This window comes from Trachypithecus francoisi, unplaced genomic scaffold, assembly GCF_009764315.1.
Source record: "Trachypithecus francoisi isolate TF-2019V2 unplaced genomic scaffold, Tfra_2.0 Lachesis_group11, whole genome shotgun sequence".
Taxonomy (NCBI): Eukaryota; Metazoa; Chordata; class Mammalia; order Primates; family Cercopithecidae; genus Trachypithecus; species Trachypithecus francoisi.
This window is the reverse complement of record NW_022681456.1, coordinates 1172418-1194732: the sequence shown is the minus strand read 5'-3', so window position 1 is coordinate 1194732 and position 22315 is coordinate 1172418. Positions and strand designations below refer to the sequence as shown.

Here is a 22315-nt window from a genome sequence, read left to right as displayed (position 1 = left end):
GCTGCGTTGTGGGGATGCCGTGTGGCGATCTGGTGCTTGTTTTGCTTGATGCTGACTTGCAAAGGTCAAGCGCCTCTCTTTCCTTTTGTGTGTGCTCAGTTGTGGCCGACTTCTCGTGTGAGTGTGGTGGGTCTTGGACAAGCACTGGGGTGTCGGACATGTCTCTTTGTGACTCACTGGTAGACGCTGCCACACTTGGGAATCAGTGCTCTTGGCGCTTTTCTTATTTTGCAGGAGGAATGCCCCCCACGCCGCAGGCTGCGCAGCTCACTGGACAGAGGCAGAGTCAGCAGCAGTACGACCCCTCCACGGGGCCTCCCGTGCAGAATGCCGCCAGCTTGCACACCCCACTGCCGCAGCTGCCTGGGAGGCTGCCCCCAGCTGGTGTTCCCACCGCAGCCCTCTCCTCTGCGCTGCAGTTTGCACAGCAGCCGCAAGCAGTGGAGGCCCAGACACAGCTCCAAATCCCGGTGAAGACTCAGCAGCCCAATGTTCCCATCCCTGCACCCCCCAGCAGCCAACTCCCCATCCCTCCCTCGCAGCCTGCACCACTGGCCCTCCATGTTCCCACGCCTGGGAAGGTGCAGGTGCAGCCCTCTCAGCTTTCCTCCCTGCCACAGGTATGAGAAAAGACACAGGAAAGAAAGAAAATGGTTTGCAGGATTGGCTGGCTGCCTGGGTGTTAGACAGGGTGTCACACCACACTGTAGTTCGTATATTTTCTCTTAGCAGCGTGCTCCCCCAATTTAGAACAATTAGTTAATTCAGTACTTGCACTATAGTTTTATTTGGCTCTATGATATTATCTTTATTAAAGAAATAGAGAACGGGGCTGGGTTTGGTGACTCACGCCTGTAATCCCAGCACTTTGGGAGGCTGAGGTGGGTGGATCACCTGAGCTCAGGAGTTTGAGACCAACCCGGCCAACATGGTGAAACCCTGTCTCTACTAAAAATACAAAAATTAGCCGGGCGTGGTGGCATGTGCCTGTAGTCCAAGCTGCTTCAAAGGCTTAGGCAGGAGAATCACTTGAACCCGGGAGGTGAAGGTTGCAGTGAGCTGAGATTGCACCATTGTACTCCAGCCTGGGTGACAGAGTGAGACTCCATCTCAAAAAAAAATAATAATAATAGACAACTGTTATTATTGTCACTCTTAGTACCATGGGCCCCTGCTTACTCACCCACATGTTGTGTGAAGGGCATGGTGTCAGTTATCCCTTATAATCTGCCCAGCAACTCTCAGGTAGGTGGCAGTGACCCATTCTACTAGTGTGGAGACAAATACTCAGAGGTTCTGGGGCTGGCCCCAAGTTACATGGTGATGAAGTGATGAGTGGGGCTTGACCCTAGCTCCATGTGAGTGCAAAACCACGCTGCACACCACCCACCAGACATGCTCCCTGGGTGCCTGCTTTGCTGCTTTTGGGATTCTCTATGCTCTGCAAACGTGTGTAAGGCGTTACTGATCCAGCTTGATACACATGTGTAAGGCATTACTGATTCCACTTGTTACATGTTTCAGGTAATTAAAATGCCCCTCCTCCCCCACTGGTGAATTTTACCCAGTGCGGTTTTGGAATGTCCACAGTAAACTGGTTTTGGTTTCGAAGGAGTAGCGAAATGCCACAGCCTGGATGCCAGCTGTCAACAGGGCACTGACAGGGAGGCCGGGGAGGGCTCTCAGCCCTCTTAGTTCTGTTTGATGCACGTCAGGGCGTGGGGAGCCCACTGCAGAGTCTTCCCTTCCTTTTACCCTCTCCCTCACTAACAAAGGAATTTCCTAGGTAGGCTTTGAGTTCAGGGTTTTTGTTTGTTTTGAAACAGGGTCTGGCTCTGTCACCCAGGCTGGAATGCAGTGGGACAATCTCTGCTCACTGCAGCCTCTACTTCCTGGGCTTAGATGATCCTCCTGCCTCTGCCCCCTGAATAGCTGGGACTACAGGCACACACCACTACACCTGGCTGATTTTTGTATTGTTGTAGAGACGGGATTTCGCCATGCTGCCCAAGCTAAAAGTTCTTTTTCTTTTCTTTTTTTTTTTTTAGACGGAGTTTCGCTCTTGTTACCCAGGCTGGAGTGCAATGGCCCGATCTCGGCTCACCACAACCTCCACCTCCTGGGTTCAAGCGATTCTCCTGCCTCAGCTCCCTAGTAGCTAGGATTACAGGCATGTGCCTCCATGCTGGCTAGTTTTTTGTTTTTAGTAGAGACGAGGTTTCTCTGTATTTGTTAGGCTGGTCTTGAACTCCTGACCTCAGGTGATCCGCCAGCTTTGGCCTCCTAAAGTGCTGGGATTACAGGCGTGAGCCACTGCACCCGGCCTGCAGGTTCTTTATGTTTGAGATTCATGGCAAAATCTTAAGTATATGACGATGAAATCATAGTAACGATAATAGCTATCACTTACTCATCACTTGTGAGGTGAGGCGTCAAGCACTGTGATGAGCGATTTATTAGCATTGTTTCCTTTACCTGACAACCTTATGCTGTAGAATGTTTATTATCTCCATTTTATAGATCTAAAAAACAGAGGCCAGAAAAGCCAGTGACTGGTGGGGCTGTGATTGGGAGCCTTGTGTGCAAGTCTGCAGTGAACCCTTGTGCACCCACTCTGAGAAAGGCGCCACGTGTCGGGGCAGCTGAGCTCTTCTAGGCCTTACCTTGCTTGCTTTAGGTTTTTGTGGAAATGATTCTGTTTTGAACACTTCCTCACATCAAGCCACATACTGACTTAAAGCAGCTCTGTGGTTTTTCTTAGATTTAATTTACCTGCCTGTATTACTGAAAAAATCAGCTGTGGAAAATGATTTTATATTTTTTTTTTGAGTCAGAGTCTCACTCTGACCCTCAGGGTGGAGTGCAGTGGCGCCATCTTGGCTCACTGCAACCTCTGCCTCCTGGGTTCAAACACTTCTGCCTCAGCCTCCTGAATGGCTGGGACTACAGGTGTGTGCCACCATGCCCTACTAGTTTTGTTTTTTTTTTTCCAGCAGAGAAATGATGTATTTCACAATTTAGCTCTCTAAATAACTTTGTATTATCTCCTTAAGAACAATGGTACAGGAAATCATTTACTGATCATTTTACAATGCATGTAATACCTTGTGCATGCTTAGGCAACTATTTTTTGTTTTTTTTTTTTACTTTTTAGTAGAGATGAGCTTTTGCCATGTTGGCCAGGCTGGTCTCAAACTGCTGATCTCAACTAATCCACCCCCTTGGCCTCCCATAATGCTGGGATTATAGGCGTGAGCCACCACACCCAGCCTGGAAAATGATTTTTTTTTTTTTTTTTTTTTTGAGACGGAGTCTCGCTCTGTCGCCCAGGCTGGAGTGCAGTGGCCGGATCTCCGCTCACTGCAAGCTCCGCCTCCCGGGTTTACACCATTCTCCTGCCTCAGCCTCCCGAGTAGCTGGGACCACAGGCGCCCGCCACGTCGCCCGGCTAGTTTTTTGTATTTTTTAGTAGAGACGAGGTTTCACCGTGTTAGCCAGGATGGTCTCAATCTCCTGACCTTGTGATCTGCCCGTCTCGGCCTCCCAAAGTGCTGGGATGACAGGCTTGAGCCACCGCGCCCGGCCAGAAAATGATTTTTAGGAAGCCTTTACAAAGTCTGTAGGAACCTGCTACTTCCAGGTTGAGCAGGAGGGGTACACTTGCTCAGTCAAGGGCCAGGTAATGAACGTTCTGGCTTTGCGGACTGTTCAGTGTCTGTGGTAGAAGTGAAGACACAGCCACGCACAGACAGCACATAAGTGGATGTGGCTGTGCTCTAATAAAGCTTCATTTCCAAAAGCCTGTGGCCAGCCGGGGGACAGTGCTGCAGCTGTGAAGAAAAGAAACCCGTGCCATGGGACAGTCACTCAGAGAGAGTGTGTTCCAGCGGTTCTTTGTCTCCCTTCAGCTTTTGAACGGGCTGAATCTTGTATGAGTCTGCACTCAGCCCGTCTTCCCTGCTCTCCATCCTCAGCAACAGTTGTCTGTGAATTTAGTTCAGTCTGTTGTTGAGGTGGTGCGAAGAGGAGGACTTTTTTTTTTGAGACAGAGTTTTGCTCTTATTCCCCAGGCTGGAGCGGAATGACACGATCTCAGCTCACCGCAACCTCCATCCACCTCTTGGGTTTAAGCACTTCTCCTGCCTCAGCCTCCTGAGTAGCTGGGATTATAGGCATGCGCCACCACGCCTGGCTGATTTTGTATTTTTAGTAGAGATGAGGTTTCTCCATGTTGGTCAGGCTGGTCTCGAACTCCTGACCTCAGGTGATCCACCCACCTCGGCCTCCAGAAGTGCTGGGATTACAGATGTGAGTCACTGTGCCTGGCCTGAGGAGGATTTTTTAACCCTTTTAGCCCATCTGCCATGAGAGAGGCACACTGAATTTGTATGTTATGTCACGTTACGTTACGTTACGTTACGTTATGTTATATTTTCTTGAGACAGATTCTTGCTTTGTTGCCCAGGCTGGAGTACAGTGGCACAAACATAACTCACTGTAGCCTCAACCTCTCAGGCTCAAGCAGTCCTCCCACCTCAGCCTCCTGTGTAGCTGCAACCAAAGGCGCACACCACCACACCTGGCTAATTTTTAAATTTTTTGGTAGAGATGGGGTCCTACTTCGTCACCTAGGCTCATCTCAAACTCCTGGGCTCAAGCGATCCTCCCACTTCGGCCTCCCAAAGTGTTGGAATTACAGGCATGAGCCACTGGGCATGGCCTAAAGATAGTTCATAATGAAAACTCCTGTTTGGTTTTGTGGAAGTAGAGGGATGTATTATTTGTTCATGGACACGTTAGTGTTGGGCTGTGGATGTGATTTGTTTGCTCGCGCTGTCATGGAGTGGAAGGTGCTGGCAGTGTGCGTCTCTGATGCTGTGGGCGCTCTGGTATTTGGCACCGTGGGCTGCCCTGACTTCTTTTCTTCACCTTGCTCCACTTGTGCTCTGGCCTTTAGACGGTGGCATCGACAAGGCTCCCTGTGGACCCTGCCCCGCCCTGCCCACGGCCTCTGCCCACCTCTTCTACCTCGTCCCTGGCACCCATGAGTGGCTCCGGCCCAGGACCCTCCCCTGCTCGGTCCTCTCCAATAAATAGACCCTCGTCAGCAACCAACAAGGCACTGTCTCCAGTCACTTCCCGGACCCCCGGGGTGGTGGCATCTGCCCCCACCAAACCACAGAGTCCTGCTCAGAATGCCACCTCGTCCCAAGACAGTTCTCAGGATACGCTGACAGAACAGATAACTCTGGTAGGCATGCTTAAGAAAGTTGTAAAATGCACTCCAGTCGGTGAAGCACATTTAGTTTTAATTGTCCAGAATGTGGTAGAGTAAAACTGAATGCCTGGTCAATTCAACATGGCTTGGGAATCAGTAGAGACAAGATGAAAACCAAGGGTTAGCCTTTCCTGTTGGAAGCAGACTCATGGAGGAAGTCTGTGTTTTTGTGATCAAACCTGCAGTCTTGGGCTGCTTTCATACGGGCAGTAGACGAGGGTGGGAGAGGTCATGTGTAGGAGTCAGGCTGAGAGGGACAAGCTTGAATGCTGGGGCCCTGCAGGCTGTGAGGTCCCTGCAGCCACCGGTCTGCAGCCCTGTCCTTGAGAGTCACTGCCCAGCCCTTAGCACTTACTTTGGGTTGGATGACTAAGTATTTATTTTGTTCAACTTCATTAGGGAAATTAAAAGAATCGTGTATCAAAATAGAGTGTCATAAACCCCATGTTCCCTGTGATCTGATTTTATCACAGTGATCAATATGCAGCTAGTCTCATTTCGTTTATTCCACTCTCTTCCAGATTATTTAGAAGCAAATTCCAGGATCCTATGGTTTCCCTTGTAAGCACTTTGGTAGAAACATAAGGTTTTCAAGTTTTAGTCTGTTTTATAGAGCTGGGGCAGGACAGTTGCTCCAGCTTCTTCTAAGGCTCCTGGAAAGGTCACACGCTCCTTGACCTCTCCTAGAACCACTTTGACCTTTGTGTTTGAGTCTTACCTTTGATATTAAACTGGGATCTTGAGCTTTCTGTCTTCCTAGTGCCTGACTGAGCCTTTTACATAGTAGGGCTTCAGATTTCTGGTGTGTGAGTTGGTGGAACACACTCATTACATGCCGACCCCACCATCCCCCGTATTATCACCTGCAGGAGAACCAGGTGCATCAGCGCGTCGCGGAGCTGAGGAAAGCAGGTCTGTGGTCCCAGAGGCGTCTGCCGAAGCTGCAGGAGGCCCCACGGCCCAAGGCCCACTGGGACTATCTGTTGGAGGAGATGCAGTGGATGGCCACAGACTTTGCCCAGGAGAGGAGGTGGAAGGTGGCTGCTGCGAAGAAGGTGGGTTGGAATGTGTGGAGCTGCTGTGCTGTGTGCGTTGGTGGGAGCTGGAGTTTGCCGTGCTGTAAATGGTGGGCAGGACTCCAGACCCACTTTAAAGAATTTTTTTTCAGACAGGGTCTCGCTCTGTTGTCCAGGCTGGAATGCCCAGCTAATTTTTGTGTTTTTTGCCACATTACCCAGACGGGTCTTGAATCCTGGGCTCAAGCAATTGCTCGCCTCAGCCTCCCGGAGTGCTGGGATTGCAGGCGTGAACCACCGTGCCTGGCAGACTCACTCTAAAGACCTTGACTTGTGAAGTCTGGGAAGGAGACTTCCCTGTTGTTTGGAGAATAACTGTGCTGTGTGATGAAGGCTCTGAGGTGGTGTCTTCAGAGCCCAGCATGCATTGTTGGAATCAAGCCTGTGCTCCCGCACTTCTGCACTGGTGTGGGTTTACCTTCCTTTTGTTGCCTGGCTTTGCCTGCCAGTTGGAGTTAGGATATCTCCAGTGCCACAGGTCCAGGCTGGTGGCTGGGGCTGTTCAGGGAGCTGAGAGGCTAAGAGTTAGAAGGCCCATGGTGTCAGTCAAAGGGCAGCAAGGGGCTGTCCCAGGCTTTCCTGCCTGACCACACCACCTCCTGCTCTTCCTCCTGGGCTTCTAGTCTAGCTTTCTCTTTGGTTTCGGCTGAGAATTTATTTTCTCCTAACTGTTGCCAAAGCAGGTGTAGAGTCCTTGGAAGACTCTGGAGGCCCTACTGCTAACACTAGAAAAGTGAGAACAAGTGGTAGATTTCTAGAAAGCCCAGGCTTCAGTGGGAAGCAGCTGTGCTTTCACTGTGTGAACAGCCATGGCCCTTCTTTGTCTTCCTTATTACCGTGTCGCCGCCTCTGTTTCTTGGGCTGTAGGGTCTTTGTTCATATTTTCTGTACTCTTAAGGCTGTGGCCTCATGCTCTGTCCCCTGCCCTGTCCACTCCCTACCCTGAATTCTCCCCCTTGCTCTCTTCATGTAGGTTAGGCAGAGAAAAGCTGAGACCACAGGGTGAGAACCGTGGGGTTCTGAGGGTCAGGGGTCTCAAATCAGATTCATAGGCAATTCAGAAAAACCCTGATTCTTCCTTAAACCAACCTTTCCACAAAGAAGATAGTCCTGAACATGGTGGACACCAGGCTGGACAGGGCAGGGGGCCAGACATATGTAGATGCCAGGCTGGACATGTGGATGTCAGGCTAGATGGATGGGGGCTGGCTGATGGGCTGGAGTGGGAGCTGGTGGGGTTGGCTGAAGAGCAGCGCAGCACCTACAGGGCGCAGGCCAGGGCCATCTCTCAACAGCTGAGTGATGCACCTGCAGCCAGGCCTGCCCCTCCCCGTGCCTCCTGCCTCTCGCTGGGGTATACAGGGAGAGGCCGCAGAACAGCCCACCCTGATCAGGGCCCGTGTTGACGACAGTGAGCCCCATTGGAGGCTGAGTGGGAGCACGGCGTATGCGCAGAGTCCGGGCGGTAGTTGAGTACATTTCCATCCCTAGAACAGGCGTGGGGGTGACAGCCATTGTGCTCTCAGGGCTCCAGAGCTTTTCTCATCTTAATTCTCTCTACCCATTTGGGGTTCTGTTGGTGGGTATGTGGAGTGTCTAAACTTTTAGAAAGCAGTTTGACAATTTAAAGCAAACGCTTTAAAAATGTGAATTATCCCAGCCCAATAATTTCTGTAACTGGTACAGCATTCATGAAATGAGATGCTGACCCATGTTTATTGCATGGAGAGATGTTAATCATCTATTAAACGGGGAAGGAAGATTATAGCACAATATGGTATTCTAGTTTTGAGAAAATTAATGTGTATTTAGTGAAAAAAATAAAAACACTTTCTAGAAAAGTCAAGTAAAATATTGATAGTGCTTTTTGCTGGTAGTCCTGTTTCTCCTAATCCACCCTAAGAGCATACAAGGATGTATATGGCAGTGAATTGTGTAAATTTTAGCCTGAGAAGATTTAAAAAAAGTTACATATCCTTTTTTTCCCAGCATGACATAGAGTAAAACATACAATTCTTGCACTTTTATTCACCAGCTCGTTAGAACTGTGGTGCGCCATCATGAGGAGAAGCAGCTCCGTGAAGAAAGGGGAAAGAAGGAAGAGCAGAGCAGACTGAGGCGGATAGCCGCCTCCACAGCCCGGGAGATAGAGTGCTTTTGGTCGAATATCGAACAGGCGAGTGCTGCAGTTTTCATGGGGTTGTAAGAATCAGCCTGTCGGAGCTGGTGAGGCTACTTGCTGAGACCGGAGCTCAGGTACCTTGCTTAGGAAGCTTTCGAGCGCCGGAGCTGGCAGTGTGTGCACTCTCATGGACTGTTGCTCGTTGGCCTTTGAATGAGCTGTCATGCCTCCGTCTGTCTTGGACGGGGACGCACCTCAACTGTGGCCGCCTTCTGAGGTGCTTCACGCCGTGGAGGGCCTCTGGGCATTGTTGTTTCAGGGTCAGCGTAGGTCACCACCATGGTTACTTCTTGAGCGGCCGCTTGGTCGCTCGCTTTCCTTTTTTGAAATTTCAGTTCTTATCTCACCACCTAATAGAACTTGGGCAGGATGTAGTTAGTGTGAAATAAATGAAAAAGCACCAAACTGATGAGGCTGGAAAACACTGTTTAGACTCTGCTTATGTGTTTTAGTGTTTTGTGTGCAGAACGTCTGTAATTCCCATCCTTAGTAACGTGCTTATTCATTTAATCCTTTGCATTTAGGTTGTGGAAATAAAACTACAAGTAGAATTAGAAGAAAAAAGGAAGAAAGCCTTAAATTTACAGAAAGTTTCCAGGAGAGGTATGACCCTTCATAAAAAGGCTTACCACTGCTTGGGTGGTACTTTGTTTGGATTCTTTTCCCAGCAGGCAGTCTCCTGGCACTGTGGCTTCCCACAGAGGACATCTGCTCATCAGCCAGCTGCCTGATTGTTACATTTCTCTTTGTGTGGCCATCCTAGTTTTATGCTTCAGTGCTTTTGAGATGTGCTGGTGTGAGTCAGCACCCCCAAGTTGATAAACTCTGGGACACAGAACTGGGGTTCAGTCCCTGGACAGTGAGTGAGGAGCTCCTTGAGGCATTTGCCATGCAGGAGGATCCCTGGGTGCCTGGCTGGGTGACGCCTCCATGTCGTTCTTCCTTTGATATTTCTTCAGCAGCTGCCTCCACTTGTTATGTGCCACTCCACTTAGGATATGCGCAGCACCAGTGGCGGCAGCATTCACTGTTTCGTTTGCCTCTGAGGATGCCTCCAGGAGGGTGGGCACTGTGTTTCCCCGTTATTGATGAGGAACCTGAGGCTGAGAGGTGGCTGCTGCTGAAAGGCATAGAGCCACAAGTTAGTAAAAACCACTGCCCTGCGTGATGAGGAGGAAAAGGCAGAACTCACATGTCCCTCCTTTCCCTGCACGTGGGTGGAGGCAGCAGGACCCTGCCTGGAAAGCAGAGACTCCCTCACCAAGCGTGGGGGGTCTTGGGAATGAACTGTGCTTCTTGTCTCTCTAGGGAAAGAATTGAGACCTAAAGGATTTGATGCATTACAGGAAAGTTCTCTGGTAAGTTTGGGGTTGTTACTGTACTGTGTGAGAAGGAGTGGAAGCAGCTCCAGTAGAGTGGGCCTTTTCATTCTTATCCAGAGGAATTTATAGGCTGTGACTATTACTTATTAGTCCCCTTTCTTTTTTTTTTTTTTTTTTTTTGGGACGGAGTCGCTGTCGCCCAGGCTGGAGTGAAGTGGCATGATCTCAGCTCACTGCAAGCTCCGCCTCCCAGGTTCAAGCAATTCTCCTGTCTCAGTCTCCCGAGTAGCTGGGACTACAGGCGCCCACTGCCACGCCCAGCTAATTTTTTTTTTTTTTTTTTTTGTATTTTTGTAGAGATGGGGTTTCACTGTGTTGCCCAGGCTGGTCTCAAACTCCTGAGCTCAGGCATTCCATCCGCCTTGGCCTCCCAAAGTGCTAGGATTACAGGCATGAGCCACTGCGCCCGGCCTATTACTCCCTTTCATTATAGATTCAGTCTACTTTGAAAATATACTGGTGCTTTATAGCCTTAGTCTCACGTGCGTTGTTAATTTGGCAGTGACAGCTGAACACAGTGAGCGTTGATCATGTCCTTGCCCCCTGACTGCCCTGCCCTGACCCGACCCCAAATGGAGGCTGAGGGCGGCCCAGCAAGCTTGCCCTGGGGCTTTCCCCTGTCCCATGGACGGTTCTGTCTTGGTTTCCCACTCTGAGTGTTTAGATCTCATGCTTGTGGTTTTTCTTTCTTTCTTTCAGGATTCAGGAATGTCTGGAAGAAAAAGAAAAGCTAGCATATCTTTGACTGATGACGAAGGTCTGTTCCCCCTCAGTGCCATCTTTGTTGTCTACAGGGCTGCTGATGAGATCACACAGAGCTGTGGCGACTTGGGGTTTTGTCTTGTCATCTTCAGCTGGTTGGAAAGTTCAGCTTTTGTGTTTATCCAGATGTCTCTCAGTGTATAGACACTTTTTGGTATCTCTAGAGGACTTGGGATGTTTTCTGGAGCAACATGGTTGTATCTGCTTTTGTGAGGTTTGGAAACTTGGGTGCATCTTGGAGAGTGTTGGGGCCCCATGCTTCTATGGCACAGGGCCAAGCCTTTTCCTGTCCTCAAGAAGTGGCCCTGGTATGTCCTGTGGTAGACCCATGGTTGCCAGCCATTGGGATTTCAGGAGAAACTCATGTGAATTTTAGATGTTGGCACCTCGTTCAGATGAGAACAGATACCTGAGCACTGGGTGTGTGAGCTGGGGACAGCCCCGGCCACGACCTGTTTCCAAACCCATGTGGATTGAGTACAGAAGTCCTCAGGACTAGAATGGATTTTTAGAGACAGAGTGGAGAGCAGGAGTAGAGAGGTTGGAGAAACTTTCTTGGGTGTTTGTGTGGCGGTTCCTGTCAGGTGCCAGGTAAGGCCTGCAGTTTCTCCTTCGGCTCTTTGATCAGCATCAGTATGGGTTTATTGGCTTGATTTGGTGAAGTGTGTTAACTTTTCCAAATTTTTGAAGATTGATCTTTGGTATGTATTGATTTTTATTTGGAAGTCAACAGGGAGTTTGACCAGATTATTGGCATGAAACTGGCAGTATTCAGGTCTGCTGCATATGACAGAAACGAAACAGCAATGTGGCAGATGAGTGAGGAGCCTGGGGGCACATGGCCCAGCACTGGCACGGCATTGTGGTGGCATTTTCAGGCCCCTGCCAAGCGATTCTCTTGTCTCAGCCTCCTGAGTAGCTGAGACTACAGGCACGGATCACTCTGCAGCTAATTTTTGTATTTTTAGTAGAGACAGAGTTTCACCATGTTGGCCAGGCTGGTCTCAAACTCCTGACCTCAGGTGATCCACCCGCCTCAGCCTCCCAAAGTACTGGGATTACAGGTGTCAGCCACCACACCTGGCCTGGTGCTGAATTCTAGATAGTACCATCCTGCACTGGGGATGGATTGCACCCTGGCCTTTCAGACAACAAGAGAACCACAACAGAGTACCGTAGGTTTGTGTCTTTCTTGTTACCTGGAAAAGGATGAGGTCATTTCTTCATGAGGAACACCTTTTCTCTGGCCTGCACTCTGGTAGCTGCGGTTGGCTTTATGTAGATTGACATCTCCACTTTCTTTATTTTCTCACATTCTCAGGAGCATATTTGTGTACAGTCATGTGTTTCTTAGCAGTGGGTGTATGTTTTGAGAGATGCGTTGTTGGGCAAGTTTGTTGTTACGTGAACGTACAGAGTGCTCACCGAAACCTAGATGGTGCGGCCCGTGCCGCCGGCTACAAACCTGCACACATGTGACTCTCCTGAATACTGCGGGTAATTGGAAAATAGTGGTATTTGTGCATCTAAACGTATCTTGACATAGGTAAGCTAATGTAAAGATACAGTATTACAGTCTTACAGGGTCCCATTGGATATGCGTGCGGTCCGTTGTTGGCAGAAATGTCGTTATGTGGTGCTCAACGGTATTGAAACAGATCTTTATTTGGCTTCTATTTAATGCCTGAAGATGTCTTAGGATAACTCAGAGAAGGCCAAATTAACCGCCCGAGGTCTTCTTCACTTTTTTTTCCCAAAGCTCTCCACTCTGGAAACCAAGTGATCAGAAGGCAGAAGGAATGGCAGAAGGCGTTTCCAAGAAGAGGAGATGGCCAGGCCTGTCGTGAGCCGCCGGGGTGTTGAGTACAGTCAGAAAAGGCAGCACCCGGAGGCCCAGCGACTTGTGTGGTTGGGGTCAGGTGCCTAGGCCTTCTTGGTGGGCAGTGGGGGTCTTGTAGTGAAGAAATGAGGAGTTTTGATGGTGGGAAGGGAGAGATGTTATGTTAGATTGTGAGAGAGGAAAAGTTAAGAGCCAGCTGAGAGGAGAGACGGTGCAGGCCCCCAGGTGGGGAGAGGATCTGTGGACAGAGGGAGTTTGGCTGTGGGGATGCTGGTTGCTGCTCTTTTCTCTGCCAAGAGCCAAGATCTCTATGGCGAGTGAGGTGTGAGGTTCAGGGCTGGAGGGCTGAAGAGAGCGGAGCGGGCTTGAGCTGGTGATTGTGGAGGACAGGAGAGCCAAGGAGAGTGTTAGGCTGATGTGGCTGGGCCTCATGAGATGGGCGATGGCGATGAGTTCACAGTGATCTCAGATGGCATGCTTGTGGGCTTTCCGCAGTGGGGCTCTGCAGGAAGGTGGGAGGGTTGACAGCATTCCGTATGTTGGCCTGAAGAAGGTCTGCCATGTGTGGAAAAACCAGGGCTGTCATTCACAGCCTGAAATGGAAGGGGAAATACACGTCCAGTTTCCTGCTCATTTAATTAAATGATCATTTCTAAATTTAACCTGAGAAGGTTAAAAGCTCAGTTTCAATTTCTTTAATAGCTATGCAAAATAATTTTGAAGCCTTATAGTGTGTAATGAGTAACAGACATGCAAGTGGTGTTGCCTCTCAGTGACGCTCGCTGATAACCATTTTAGTGGACGACGAAGAGGAAACAATTGAAGAGGAGGAAGCAAACGAAGGTGTCGTGGACCACCAAACAGAACTTTCTAATTTAGCCAAGGAAGGTAGGCTGTTGCTACCTTATTAAACATTCAGTAGGTGCAAAGAAACGTTTAAAACGTGTGAGATGTGAATAATAATACACTGAGGCAGCAGTGCCTGTTTTATGGCAAACAGTCCCTGTGTGCCTCCTGCTGCTCTCTCCTGACCTGGAGGTCCGGCCCTCCTGGGTTGTGTGTAGGACTCTGCCCTGACTGTCTTTTTTTCCCTGCCACCTGCATGTGTCTCCCTGAATGTACTGTTGGTCTTGCATGTGTGAGAGCTCCATACGAACGAATCCCCCCACAGCTTGACGGGCTTGCTCTCTCCACTCAGCCTGTGTGTCCTGAGTTTCAGCCACAGTGTTACGTGTTGCTGTCAGTGCATTCATTGTCATTGCCAGGCAGGATTTTTTTTGTCAATATGTCACTGACTATGTTTTGTGCTGTTGGTGGCCATTCGCCTGGTTCCCTGTGTTTGCTGTGAGCATGCTCCTGTTCCCCAGGCACGTGTGCATGAGTGGCTTGCCTGTGATCAGGGGCAGGAGAGTAACTGTTGTTTAGAGTGGGTGTGCCAAGCTCCACATCTCAGGAAGGAACTCTTTTTTAAAAAATGAATTATATATATTTAATTTTATTGCCGTTCTTTCATTGCTTAACTCATCTCAGGAACTTTGATACTGTCTGCCACTCTGGGGATAAAAAGTGGTATCTCCTTGTGGTTTTAAGTTGCACTTCTCTGATGACTGATGAAGTGAAGCATCTTTTCATGTTTCTTCTTTGTTCGTTTTGGCTCAGTTTGGTGTTTTCTTTCCTTATTGACTTGTTGGTGATGGTCTTTATATATTCTGCACATGAATTCTTGGTCAGTTCTGTGTTGCAGTGATATTTTCCCAGTTAGTGATGTGTCTTTTCACTCTTTGCAGTACCTTTTGATGAAAGGTGTTCTTAATTTCAGCATACGTGAAGTCCTCATTTCATGTTGTCAGTGAGTTCCTGGAAACTGCAACTTGAAGTGAAATGGTGTTACATTAATGTTGTTTTATTATAGCCATGAGGAAAAGACATTGGTTTGTTATACAGTTGACCCTTGAGCAATGTGGGGATTAAGAGTGCCAGCCCGCCCCTGCCACCTGCACTGTTGAAAATTTGCATATAGCTGTTGACTCCTCCGAAACGTACTAACAACCAACTGTTGACTGGAAGCCTTATCAATAATATGCAACAGTCGACGAACACTTATTTTATGTGTTTTTTTTTCTTTTTCTTTTTCTTTTTTTTTTTTTTTTTTGAGACGGAGTCTCACTCTGACACCCAGGCTGCAGTGAGTGGCGGATCACAGCTCACTGCAGCCTTGACTTGGACTCAGACGATCCTTCCACCTCAGGCTCCTGAGTAGCTGGGACTGCAGGTGCGCGCTATCATGCCCAGCTGATTTTTGTGTTTTTTGTAGATACGGGATTTCACCGTGTTGCTCAGGCTAGTCCCAAACTCCTGGGCTCAAGTGAGCCTCCAATCTTGGCTTCACAAAGTGCTGGGTTTACAGGTGTGACCCATTGTGCCTGGCCTATTTTGTATGTTATGTGTATTTAATGTTATGTACTGTATTCTTTTTTTTTTTTTTTTTTTTGAGGCGGAGTCTCGTTCTGTCGCCCGGACTGGAGTGCAGTGGCCAGATCTCAGCTCACTGCAAGCTCTGCCTCCCGGGTTTACGCCATTCTCCTGCCTCAGCCTCCCGAGTAGCTGGAACTACAGGCGCCCGCCACCTCGCCCGGCTAGTTTTTTTTGTATTTTTAGTAGAGACGGGGTTTCACCGTGTTAGCCAGGATGGTCTCGATCTCCTGACCTCGTGATCCGCCCGTCTCGGCCTCCCAAAGTGCTGGGATTACAGGCTTGAGCCACCGCGCCCGGCCTGTACTGTATTCTTAAAACAAAATAAGCTAGAGAAAAGAAAATGTTAAAAAATAAGGAACAGAAAATACATTTACTATGAAGTGAAAGTGGATGATTATAAAGGTCTTCATCCTCGTCATCTTCACGTTGTGTAGGGTAAGAAGGGAGTGGGTGAGGGGGAGGGAGAGGGGTTGGTCCTGCTGTGGATAGAGGACCCTCACAGTTCCAACCCAGGTTGTCCACTGATCAGCTATACATCATTTTGCTCAAAGTTACAGTTTCCAAGAACCAACCTATTGATGATGTTTAGTGAGGACTTACTGTAGTTGAATTTGTCAGTCTTGTTCACAAGGATATATCATCTAGAATTTTTCTGCTTTACTCTTACATTGTGAAATGAGTGCAGTTTCCCTTTTTTCCCCCAAATGTATATTTGGAAAGTCATACTGAAAAGCCGATCTTTTCCTCACTGATCTTCAATGCCAGCTCAGACATAAAACAAGTTTCCTTTTATGCATGGCTCTTCCTGGGATCTTTATTCTTTTATTGGAAAATTTGTGCCAGTCTGTACTGATGCCACACTGTCTTTCTTACTGTAGCTTTATAATAGTTTTCGATGTCTGGTCAGGTAAGTTCTCTGCCTTGCTCTGCGTTGGGAGGATCTTGTCTGTTTGGCGACTATTTCAGATCCGTGCTAGAAGCAGCTCATCAAGCTTCACAGAAAAACCTATTGGGAATTTTGATTATAATTTAATTGCACTAATGGATGCTTTGTGAGAATTGCCGTCTTTATGAAGTTCAGCCTTTCCAGTCTAGGGTCAAAATATAGTTCTCCCTTCACCTAGGTCTTCCTAAATAGCTTTCCATGAAATTTGATGATTGTGTCTCTTTTGTTAGATTTAATTGTAGGTACTATATATTTTTAAAAGTTGTGCCAAGTGGTATATTTTCTAAAATTATATTTTAAATATATTGCTGGTATGTGTCAGTGCAGTCGATTTTGTTTCTCTTATACTCAGCAACTTTTCTTTTTTTTTTTTGAGACGGAGTCTCGCTCTGTCGCCCAGGCTGGAGTGCAGTGGCCGGATCTCAGCTCACTGCAAGCTCTGCCTCCTGGGTTTACGCCATTCTCCTGCCTCAGCCTCCTGAGTAGCTCGAACTACAGGCGCCCGCCACCTCACCCGCCTAGTTTTTTGTATTTTTTTAGTAGAGACGGGATTTCACTGTGTTAGCCAGGATGGTCTCGATCTCCTGACCTCGTGATCCGCCCGTCTCGGCCTCCCAAAGTGCTGGGATTACAGGCTTGAGCCACTGCGCCCAGCCAGCTTTTCTGAACTCTGTTCATTAATTCTTTGCGTACAGTCTTGTATGCAAAGTCTTTGTATACTTCTCTGAAGAAATTCGTTTATAATCCTTGTTCCTTTTATACTACCTTTTCTTGCCATTTTGTGCTTGGTAGGACTTTCAGTAAAGTGTTGAGTTCATGCTAGTGGTGGACAACTTTGGCTTTTTCTTGCTTTGAAAGGGAACACTTTCGGTAGAAAGGCAGAGTGTTAGAGTGTTGAGTCATAATTGCATGGTTCAAACCTAGTGTTTGTTGCCTCCTCACCCCATGGCCTCGGTCAGGTTGTCTAAGCTCTCCGTGGTGTTTTTCTCCGTTGTAAAGGGGATGACCAGGGTTGTTCTGAGGATCTACAGTGTGTGGAAGCCTTGGCCTGGCGTGTCCTGTGGCGTGCTCTTCACTGCTGCTCTCGAGATGGCTATGATGATACCTTTAGTGTTTCCAGAATGGACATGGTGTATAGGGTTTTTGTAAATATTTTTATAAGATTAATGAAGTTCGTATCTACTCTTCAGTGTTTCTGTTGTAGATGGGTATTGCATGCTTTGTTTGCTTGTTTTGACAGAGTCTTACTTTGTCGCCTAGGCTGGCGTGCAGTGGCGTGATCTCAGCTCACTGCAGCCTCCGCCTCTTGGGTTCAAGCGATTCTCCTGCCTCAGCCTCCTCAGTAGCTGGGATTATAGGCGCACCTGTCACCACACCTGGCTTTTTAAAAATATTTTTACTCGAGACAGGGTTTTGCCATGTTGCCCAGACTGGTCTCCAACTCCTCACCTCAGGTGATCCGTCCACCTGAGCTTCCCAAAGTGCTGGGGTTACAGGTGTGAGCCACCGCGCCTGGCCCTCGTACATTAAATTGAGGAATATGACTTTTTCTTTTCTTCATAGTCAATTTCGATAGTCACATTTTCTAAGAATTTCTTTATTTCATCTAAATTTTAAAATGTATTGGCATACATTGTCAATAACTCCTCCTTACAGTGTTTCCGATCTTGGCTACGTTTGTGCATACGTCCTTTCTTCCCTAAGACTGTGTATTTAAGCCTCTCACTTTTCTTGATGGTCTTGTCAAAAGTTTGTCAGTTTTCTTTTTTTTTTTTTTTTTACCTGACGCCAGTGTATTGTTTTCTGTTTTGTTTCTGCTCTTAGTATTTCTTTTTTAAAAACATATTTTTCTGAGTTTTTAACTTGGATGACTAACTTACTAATTTTCATTAGGTCATTAATAGAAACATTTAAGGGTCTGAATTTTTCTGTAATACTGCTTTAGCTGAATATCATGTTTATTATTCAGTTTTAAATATTTTCTGATTTCCCCTATATATATTTTTTATTGACTCGTGAGTTATTTAGAAGGATGTTTCTTAATTTCCAAACAATACAGGGTTTTCGATATATATTTTTACTATTATTCTACATTAATTGCATTTTGATCAGACAGTGGATTTATGGGATTCTCACTGATCTGGATTTTGTTGAGGTGGGTTTTGAATGGACCAGTTTAGAAACATTCCATCCATGCTTTAAAGCAACATGAATTCATCAGGTTATGGTACCGTTTTCTCTCTGAGTCCACCAGGTAGAACTTGTTGATTGCATTGTCCAGTTCGTCTTATCCTTACTGATTTTTGTCTTCTTGCTCTATCAGTTACTGAGAGAAGTATGTTAACATTTTCCATTATGATAATGAGTACCTGTTTCTCCTTAAGGTTCTGTCAAGTTTTCATTTTATGTATTTTGAGGCTATGTTAGTATGTGCATGTATAGATTTAGAATTGTTATCCTGTTACTTCATTTTTACTTGGTTCTAGATAATGTTACCACGTCTGTTTTCTATTTGATGAATTCTCTTTAAAGCTCTTCCTAGTCTTTTGTTAACCCATTAAGTGTTAAATTCCAGTTACCAGTTTAAGACATTCCCAATGGTTTTTTAGAAAACCTACATGAAATTTTAAAATTGTCTCTTGCTGTGTATTCACACTTTCAGTCTTCTCTTTTATTTCTTCAGATATAAAATTTTATAATCTGTGCCTGATAATTGCATGGGTGACGTTTTTGCAGGTCTGATTCTGCTGTCGTTTATAAATCCTGGTTTCTGCTGATGGTACATTGTTTCCTAGTGTACTTTGTGATTTTTGACAATTTATTGGAACTTATTGTGGCAGTTATTTTAGGCCTGACACTGAGGGGGTGTCCTCTAGAGGGAGTTTCTGTTAACTTCTAATCTGTGTTCTTTTATAAAGCATGTCTCTTGTAAACAGCATGTAGTTGGTCTTCTCTGCCCTCCAGTTTATTCTAACATCCCTGTGTCTCTAAATTGGAGTGTTTAGTACATTTGTATTAAATTTAAGCCTGTTCTGTTAATAATTGGGCCTAGATCTATCATAATTTAAAAATTTATTTTGTGTTTTCTCACCTGTTCTTTAGTCATCTCTTTCTGGTTAAAGCATCAGTCAAGTAATTAGTTACTTCATTTCCTCTTCTCTGTTAGCTTTCTGTGTTCTTGTTGCGATGGCTATCTGATCATGGTGTGTGTTCTTGACTTACTGGATTACCTGTTAAATCAGCGCTGTATACTGTGTGCTCTCTCTGGGACAGAGTTTGGGAGCAGCCTTGCTGGGTGGTTGTGACCTAGGTCTCCTGGGAAGATGGTTTGCAGAAGGCTTGGTGTGGCGGGCTGGAGGATGCCATTCCAGGCTGGTTCATTCTGCCAGCTGATGGGCTCTGTTGCATGCTGAGGGCGGGTTTAGTGTCCTCCTGACCTGGGGCTGGTGTCTCAGAGCACGTATCCATGTGGGAGCAGGATAGACACTGTAGTATCTTTGATAACTGAGTCTTGGAAGTCACATGCTGTCATTCTCCCAGATGGTGGTCACATCGGTCAGGCCAGGTCAGTGTGGGAGAGGCCAGGAGTAAACTGCAGGAGGTGGGTTCTTGGGCATCCTGTTGTCTTTATGGTGTCGAGCTGAATCCATGAACAGAGCCTCTCGTTGGGTCAAGGCTTCTTTCATGGTCTTCAGGAGCTTGTTAGAGCTTTCTTCACAGAGATGTGATGCATTTTTGAAAGTTTAATTGTAAGTATATTTAGCTCTTCATATCCATGGGTTTCAGATCTATGAATTTGATCAACTACAGATAGAAAATATTTACCAAAAACAAAGCAAAACAGTAAAAAATAATAATACAGCTGGGTGTGGTGGCTCACACCTGTAATCCTCGCTACTTGGGAGACTGAGGCAGGATGATCACTTGAGCCCAGGAGTTCAAGTTCAGCCTGGGCAACATAGTAAGACCCCATCTCTAAAAAAACAAACCAACAAAACAAACCAAACAGCCAACCAGAAAAACCCCCAAACCAAATAAGCCAAAATAACAGCACAACAATTACAAAAAGGATACAAAAAAAAGTGTAACAACTATTTACATAGCATTCACATTGTATGAGGTATTATAAGTACCCTAGAGATGATTTAAAATATATGAGAGGATGTGTATAGGTTACGTGCAAATATGCATTACTTTATATAAAGGACTTGAGCATCCTTGGATTGTGGTATCCGAGAGGGTCCTTGGAACCAACTCCTCAAGGATTCTGAGGGACGACTGTATTTAATTTTCTGTCTAAATGGGGTTTTTTTTTCTTCTATTGCATTTTCTAACTCATTTATCTGTGTGGAGGCTGATTTCTGTGTATTGTTTGTTCTGAGACACCTTACAGAATTCTCTTGTTATTGAAAGTTTCCGGTTGTTTGGCTTGTTTTTCCTACTTACATATAGCGTCATATGCTGTAGTGGTGCAGCCCAGCATTTTGCTCTGGAAGCATCAGACAGACAGGAAAGGTGAAGAACCTTGTTAGGAACACCATGGACACACCACCTGGATTCCACAGCCAACACTTACTTTCAGTGGGCTCCATTACATCTATGTCCATCAAGCCAGTGTGGCGAATGTTTAACATCCTGAGCAAATGAATTCAAAGGGTGTTTTGCTAGTCCCAAATGGGCAGTGCCTTCAGCGTGGTCCTTGTAGGGTGCTTGTCCGTGGCATTTGTTTTGACTCAACAGTCTTTATTCGACATAAAATATAGATGCAGACAAGCTCACATATCACGAGTACACAGCCCAACTAAAGTCTTTTCCCCGTTAGATCTACCACTGTGTGAACATTCTTTGAACAGAAATCTGGGTTCACATTTCTGTCATTCCTCTGGATAGACTCACTAAAGGGGGAAACGATGGGGTTGAGGGCATTGGATTCCACAGCCGTTTAGCTTTCCGTGTTGATTTCCAGAAAAATCCAGCCAGTTTACGCCATTGTCAGCAGCAAGCGAGAGTACCTAATTCATAACAGTTTCCCAGTGTTATGATTTTAAGATGGTTGATAATTCGATACGAAACACATTGTGCACTGATTTCCAGGGATGATCAATGAATAAGTATTTCATTGCCCTTTATACTTTTGTGTATGTAACAGCTTCATATCCTTTGCCCATTGTGATTGGGGATTTAATGTGTGGTATTTTTTTTAAGCAATTAGGGTGAGTGTTTTTTTAAAAAAGCCTAACTATGTTTTATCATACTTTTTAACATTTTTGCTTTTTATTTTTTACTTTGATGTTTTATATTTTTATATATCTTCTTCATCAGTTATTTCCTATCAGTGGTGTTCATTTTTTACATTTTTATTTATTCGTCTATACTGTTACTGTTCATTTATTTTTATTTTATTTTATTTTTTTTTTGAGACGGAGTCTCGCTCTGCTGCTCAGGCTGGATGGAGTGCAGTGGCTGGATCTCAGCTCACTGCAAGCTCCGCCTCCTGGGTTTACACCATTCTCCTGCCTCAGCCTCCCGAGTAGCTGGGACTACAGGCGCCTGCCATCACTCCCGGCTAGTTTTTTGTATTTTTTAGTAGAGACAGGGTTTCACCGTGTTAGCCAGAATGGTCTCGATCTCCTGACCTCGTGATCTGCCCGTCTCGGCCTCCCAAAGTGCTGGGATTACAGGCTTGAGCCACCGCGCCCAGCCTGTTCATTTAGATTATTTCAGGTATTTTAAATCTTTTGTGAATACGGTTGAGTTTCTTTCAAAGATTCTCATCTTTATAGAGAAAATATTTTATACATTTTTAAATTTGCATAAATTTCAGGGGTGCAAGTTCAGTGCTGCCTCCTGGCTGTACTGTGTAGTGGTGAAGTCTGGGTCTCTGATATGTCATGACCCAAATGCGTGTTGCGCCTACTGAGTAATTTCTCGTCATTCCCCTTGCATGCCCCAACGAAATAGTTTGCACCTTTTATCAGTAATGGGCAACCATTTTACTTTTTAGAAAAAACAAGTGTGCTTTTAGACAATGTAATCTTTTTCCAAGGAGTGATCTAAAGCCGGAAAAAGGAATACATATGAGAGGAAACCCCTTGCCCTTCTTACTGTGGTTTCCTGGCAGCTGCTCCTTCCCAATTCAAATGACAGTTGTTATAAAGTAACAGCCCTTCTGCCTGCAACCCTCTGCAGCTGAGCTGCCCCTCCTGGACCTGATGAAGCTGTACGAAGGCGCCTTCCTGCCGAGTTCTCAGTGGCCCCGGCCGAAGCCTGATGGGGAGGACACGAGCGGAGAGGAAGGTGCGCTACCAGCCTTTGGAAGAATTCAGGGTTAAAAGCAGAAGCCGGAATACTTGCAGACAAAGACTTAAAATAAG

At 46.5% G+C, this 22315-nt stretch overlaps 1 protein-coding gene across 1 annotated transcript in view; it reads left to right on the top strand.

Annotated features, from left to right (window-relative positions):
• Positions 1–22315, top strand: part of LOC117089164 (E1A-binding protein p400-like) — a 127930-nt gene that overhangs the window by 38484 nt on the left and 67131 nt on the right. The window contains 9 exon segments of the mRNA XM_033220068.1: positions 235–620; positions 4958–5251; positions 6148–6333; positions 8390–8530; positions 9061–9139; positions 9845–9894; positions 10618–10675; positions 13319–13408; positions 22131–22238. Of these exon segments, the coding sequence (XP_033075959.1) occupies positions 235–620; positions 4958–5251; positions 6148–6333; positions 8390–8530; positions 9061–9139; positions 9845–9894; positions 10618–10675; positions 13319–13408; positions 22131–22238 (1392 nt within the window).